Source organism: Carlito syrichta, unplaced genomic scaffold (assembly GCF_000164805.1).
Source record: "Carlito syrichta isolate Samal-C Ts95f unplaced genomic scaffold, Tarsius_syrichta-2.0.1 Scaffold303994, whole genome shotgun sequence".
NCBI lineage: Eukaryota > Metazoa > Chordata > Mammalia > Primates > Tarsiidae > Carlito > Carlito syrichta.
In genome coordinates, this window is record NW_007248090.1 from 298,023 (window position 1) to 304,218 (window position 6,196).

General features: G+C 41.0%; 1 protein-coding gene across 1 annotated transcript in view; it reads left to right on the forward strand.

Moving 5' to 3' along the window:
- EPB41L5 (erythrocyte membrane protein band 4.1 like 5) overlaps window positions 1–6,196 on the forward strand; it is a 141,084-nt gene that overhangs the window by 128,431 nt on the left and 6,457 nt on the right. The window contains exons 21-22 of the mRNA XM_008059330.1: window positions 2,595–2,688; window positions 5,466–5,540. Of these exons, the coding sequence (XP_008057521.1) occupies window positions 2,595–2,688; window positions 5,466–5,540 (169 nt within the window). The remainder of the gene's footprint in view (window positions 1–2,594; window positions 2,689–5,465; window positions 5,541–6,196) is intronic.

A 6,196-nucleotide genomic window follows, 5' to 3' on the forward strand; every position in this document is an offset into this window, starting at 1 on the left:
CTTGACATGTAGTTGAGTCCTATATGTGGCAGTCTTTAGAGAGGATAGATAAGTATCTTACAAGGTTCCTGGAATCTGGACATCACCAAGAGAAGGCTGTGCAGAGCCATAAAATACTTAAGAGTTCCTTCTTTATTTGTTACATAATGGTATGCCAGAGAGTCAGGTTGGAAAACAAACTTTAGTATATAGGTAATAAAACCCTATCTGGTGAGTCCTTACCAGGCATGACTGTCCAAGGTTCTTAGGAATTTGGATAGGTGGAAAAAAAAAAAAACAACTCTGGACATGGTGGTTCAAGCCTGTAATCTCAGCACTTTGGGAGGCATAGGCTAGAGGATTGCCGGAGCTCAGGGGTTCAAGACCAGCCTGAGCAACATGGTGAGACCTTGTCTCTACAATAAATCCAAAAAATTAACCAGATGTGGTGGCACATGCCTGTGTTTCCAGCTACTTGGAAGACAGTAGGCAGTTTTTATATGTCTTGGCTAAATACCCAGGAGTGGGATTTTAGGTTATATAAGTGTATGCTTAACTTTGTAAAGAACTACATGAATCTTTTTAATGCTTTTAATGTATATGTATATACTTATAAGCAGTACATTGTTTTGCAAGTTTTTACACTCTGTATCAGTTTAATACATACTATATATATATATATATAGTATAATTTTTTTTGTTTTTATATATCTGAAATTTTAAAAATTATCTTTGGTTCCTTCTTTTTAACTGCCATTACATGAATCTACCACAATCTATTCTTTCTTTTAATAGTGGGAAAATGTTTGTTTAAGCTAACTTTGTGTGTGTTCCTTCTTATACACCTATATTGTGAGGATTGTCTGGGGAATGTGTCCCCAGACCTGGAATGCTGTTACTTTCCATGTGTGGCAGCAGTATATGCTATATAGGATTAATAATTTATTGAAGGGTTGAGCAAATTCATTGTAAAACATATTGGACTACTTTTTTTTTCTTTTTTCTTTTGGTCTCATTCTGTTGCCCAGGCTGGTGTCCAGTGGCACAGTCACAGCTCACTGCAGCTTCAACTTCCCTGGCTCAGGTGATCCTTCCACCTCAACCTCCCAAGTAGCTGAGACTACAGGCACATGCCACCATGCCTAACTAACTTTTTGATTTTTTTGTAGAGTCAAAGTCTTGCTATGTTGCCCAGGCTGGTCTCAAACTCCTAGGCTCAAGCAGTCCTCCTGCCTTGGCCTCCCAGTGTGCTGGGATTATAGGCATGACCATTGTATCTGGTCTGTTGCACTACTTTTAATGCTCACTCCTTCTCATATCAGCTTCTTCCCTTTGAGCTGCTGCTTCTTCCTGAAGTATGAAGCTTTTTTTTTCTGTCTAGTAACTTTTAGGTTTTGTTGCTGGTTCTTAATGTTCTGCAGTTTCATTACGTCCAAGTATAGGTTTATTTTTATTCTTGTTAGTATTTAAGGTAGACTTTCTATCTGAAGACCTATGTCTTTTTTTTCACTTCTGGAAAATCATAAGGCATTATTCTCTTTTCGAATATTGAGTGTCCATTAGTTGTTATATCTCTTCTGTGTCTCATAACTGCTCTTTCTTATTTTTCATCTCTTTGTCTCTCTTTATTTCAGTGTTTGGCTGCAACGGTACTGGCTTCCATGAACTAATTCTGTCTGACTTTTCCAGTCTAGGTTTTATCCCTCAGTTTTTCTTCATCTTCTTCCAGGATTGGTCAGGAACTGCTGCTGTTGCTTGCACGCTTTAGTGATATTGGGGTGGGCTGGATGATTTCTTGGTGGCTGATGGTCTTTTGACCTTGGACTTTCCCTCTTTCTCCCTGGTGTTGGAGTTAGACATTCTTGTCACTGCTGCCAGGCCTGCAGCTAGCAGATGCAGTGGCATTTTCTCACCTGGCTAGTTCTGCTATAATATCTGGGACATCCTGGGAATTTATTCTACCCCTTGAAGCTGAGCTCTCCGGTCCTCCTATGGCTTCTTCTGATGGTTTCCTGGCTCTTCTCCCATAATTCCAGGGTTCTGCACAAGTTTTGATCCAGTGAGCTTTCTCATTTATTCATTTTATATCAGCTTTTCAGAAAAGTATGTTGATCTGTCTGTTTTGTATGTCTTTCCATCTTGTATATTAATTCTCTGAATTTAATGCATTAGGGGAGACTGAAACATTTAATCTGCCCATAATCTTGAAACTGTCCTCCTCTACTGTGTATCTTTAAGGATTTAATAAAAGTTTCTGAATTGCCACTGGATAGTATGTATAAACTTTAATCGTTTTGGGGTGTTATGAATTTTTTATTTTGCTAAAGATGAATCTTTTCTTTAATTTTAGTGAGATTTTAGAAGGGAAGCAAGGTAGTCTGCCATTTCGACCTCCCTGGAAGTGAGTCTGACATGAACATGAAGACTGTTCTGTGGTGGTTGGGGAAGGACCTCCCTGAGGCACAGGAGGGCCGTGCCAGCTGCTGTCGTGCTCCTCACCAGCTGGGATTCTTCTTCCCCTGCATGGATTTGTTGTGCTTCTCTCCTAAACCCTTTCTTTGAAAATACTGTCTGTACCTCTGCCTCCATGACATAATTTGTCCTTTTTTCCCCAGTGCTGTGTCGAACGAGAGTCGTGTGCCCCTCTCCAGAGAGCCTCTCGCTCCAGCCCACACCACACCTGCAGACAGTGGTTCTTCTGTTCTAAAGGTAAGAACACTTTTACTGCTTAACGTTTTTGCCAGAGACAACCTTGAATGGAATCCTGTCGTATAACCAGGAACATCTGGTGATTTCTGATTGACACTGGGACTTAAGGTGTGGAAAGGCTTTGTGCTGCAGTTCTCCAGGGAGAATCCTTTTGCCACATGGCTCACAAGAGGACCTCGGGGTTTCTTCTCCTCTTGGGGTTTGTTTATGTTTTTGCTTGGCAGGGAGCCTTGGATGCTGACTATGCTTCCATTTCTTTTTCTTTTTCTTTTTTTGTTTTTGTTTTTTTGAGTTAGAGTCTCATTCTGTCACCCAGGCTAGCTACCGCGGCCTCCACCTGGTGGGCTCAGGTAATCCTTCTACCTCAGCCTGCCAAGTAGCTGGAACTGTTGTGGGAACACAGAGAGGCTGTGACACCGAGGCTGTTTTAGGAAGTAGCAGTTTTATTAGCACCGGTGCGACTCAGCAGGCAAATGCTCCCAGGCTGAGCACCCTGGGGAGGGAGGAGAGTGGTCTTATACCTTAGTTTAGGTAAGGGAGGAGGTCGGATTGTGTGATTATACATTTTCTGTGGCATTCACAAGGTTGTACTCAGCAAGAACAAATGGTCTCCAGAATATGCATGACAAGCAGGGGTGGTAAACTGATAACTTCACAAAGAGAGGATCTGGATTAAGGCTGTGACTTGGTCACTATCTTGCATCTCCAGAAAAACCATCTTTGGCTGTTTGGTTTTCTCAAGCAAAATCTGTCTAGCAGGTTTTCAGAGCTTGCCGATTGATCTCCAAAAAGAATATTTTTAACTGTTATCAGCCCCTCTCTGCCACAGAACTATAGATGCATACCACACCTGGCTAATTTTGATTTATTGTATAGATGAGGTCTTGCCTAGTTGCCCAGGCTGTTCTTGAACCCCTGGGCTCAGGCAGTCCTCTTGCTTCTGCCTCCCAAAGTATTGGAATTACAGGTGTGCCCAGTCTTATTATCCTTTTTTAAGGAGATATAATGTTACATGCAAATAGGCACTTTTTAAGTGATTATTAAATGAAATGATTAAATAATTTCATTGAAATTCATAGTCCAGTTTACTCTAGAGAATGTAAGCTGTGTGGGAGACTTGACCTGTTTTGTTCATTGCTGTATCCTTAGTGTCTCAAACAGTACATGGTACATCCTAGGCACTAAATAAATATTTGTTGATTGAAGCAAATTTTTTTAAATAACATGAACGTATCATTGATAGTGTTGCAGCTGGGCTCGGTGGCTCAGCCTGTAATCCCAGCACTTTGGGAGGCCGAGGTGAGTGGACTGCCTGAGCCCGTGGGTCGAGACCCGCCCGGGCAACTTGGCGAGACCTCATCTCTACAATAAATCAAAACTTAGCTGGGCATGGTAGCGCATACCTGTAGTTCCAGCTACTTAGAAGGCTGAGGCGGAAGGATCGCCGGAGCTCAGCAGGTCAAGGCTGCGGTGGCCAGGAGGGTGCCACTGTACTCCTGTCTGGGTGACAGAGACTCCAACTCAAAAAAAAAAAAAGAATAGTGTTGTGACATATCCAAATCCTTCCAACCTTGTCTTTCCTGTATCCACTTGCCAGGAAATCATAAATCATAAAAGCACAGAAACCATAAAAGCACAGTTACCTATTCAGAAATTATAAAAGCACAGTTCATCGTCTGTGAATGTTTTAATTTGGAAACTAAGATAAATGAACACTTGCCAATGAACACTTGTCATTTTGCTTTTTTATTGCATAATGTACATTATCATAGAATTTTACTCAATATTTCACAAAAAGGGAAAATTAGCAATTACTTATATTCTCACTATCTAATGACAGTGTGTAGTTGATATTTAGGTATATAGGTATCTTTCAGACTTTTGAGCTAAAAAAAAAAAACCCCAGAAAACAAACTCAACCTAAAATGCTTTTCGATCAGGGGTTTCTTTTTTGGTAATTAAAATTCTAAAAAGAAACATAGACCTCTGTATAGTGATTGCAATAGTGATCGAAAATCACTAATCACTGAAAATCATTCAGTGGAAACTGAGATGTTTTTAGAGAAGGGCATATTTAGTTCAAAGATTTATTGCTTATATAATAAGTACCAGACAGCATGCTAGGCATTAAAGATTAAAAAATGAAACATAGTCTCTACTAACTGCTTATAATCCGGTAGAAGAGAGAATTAAGAGAATTGTGGTAGAGACTTGCACAGGCTGTTAGGGTGCACTAAGTCCAGGCAGCCACATGGAAGGGGTGGGGTGGGAGAAGGGAGATGTGAGAGGAAAGAGAACAGCTTTTTCATGTTTGTGTGGTTAAAATTAAGTTGCAGATTGCCTGAGCCCGCGGGTTCGAGACCCGCCTGGGCAGCGAGATCTCATCTCTACAATAAATAAAAAAATCAGCTGGGCGTGGTAGCGCATGCCTGTAATTCCGGCTACTTGGAAGGCTGAGGCGGAAGGATTGCTGGAGCCCAGCAGGTCAAGGCTACGGTGGCCGGGAGCGGCCACTGCACTCCAGCCTGGGTGACAGAGTGAGACTCCAACTCAAAAAAAAAGAAAGAAAATTTGCATCAAGTCCAGATTGTAGTCTAGGTTTCCCCCCATGGAGAAGTAGAATCATTAATAACCATGACTCCTGAATGTCCCTGTTTGTTTAAAGGACTAACACTTCCCAGGCCTGAGTCAGAATTATAAATTGAGAGGATATGGAAAAAACTTAGTCTGGCAATTAATGATTCATTTAACAACTCTGGATTCCTTGTCTTCCATAGGAAGCTACAGATGAGTTGGATGCCTTGCTTGCATCTCTAACTGAGAATCTGATGGACCCCACAGCCACACATCAGGTAAATATGCTTTAAAACAACAAGGTGGAATCTCTGCATTAAAAAATGTTTTTGCTAGATTCGAGTTTGCCTTTTTGACAGTTTAGTTAAACTTCCCATTTAATAGGAGTTTGTATTTCAATAAGCACTTAGCATTGCCTTTCACCGCTTTGAATTTGTGTGTCATTGTATAGAAATTACATATCACTGTAAGCCTATTTGTAATTCAATACAATATTTAAAAACATGAGAGAAAAACATTGGGATAAACCAGCTTCTTGAGACAAAAAAGGACATATTTAATTTTTTTAAATTTTACAGAAAGATAGGAGTATAAGAATGATTGGCATTGAACATGTCAGTCAATATTACTGAAGAAACTGTGTTATGTACAGTTGTCCCTCAGCATCTGTGGAAGGTTGATTATAGGACTCTCCGCAGATACCAAAATTCACAGATGTTTAAGTTTCTTATATAAAATGGCATAGTATTTGAAAGAAGTTTTGGGAGGCGCCCAGTAACGACTCCACGCCATCTGAACTGAGAGATTTATTAAAGGGGCAGTTACACGAAGGGACTGTAACCGAGGAAGGACGAGAGAGAAAGAGAGCAAGAGAGTAAGAGAGTGGCGGGGGCAGAGAGAGAAAGGAAAAAGGGGGGGGGGGGGGGGGGGGGGG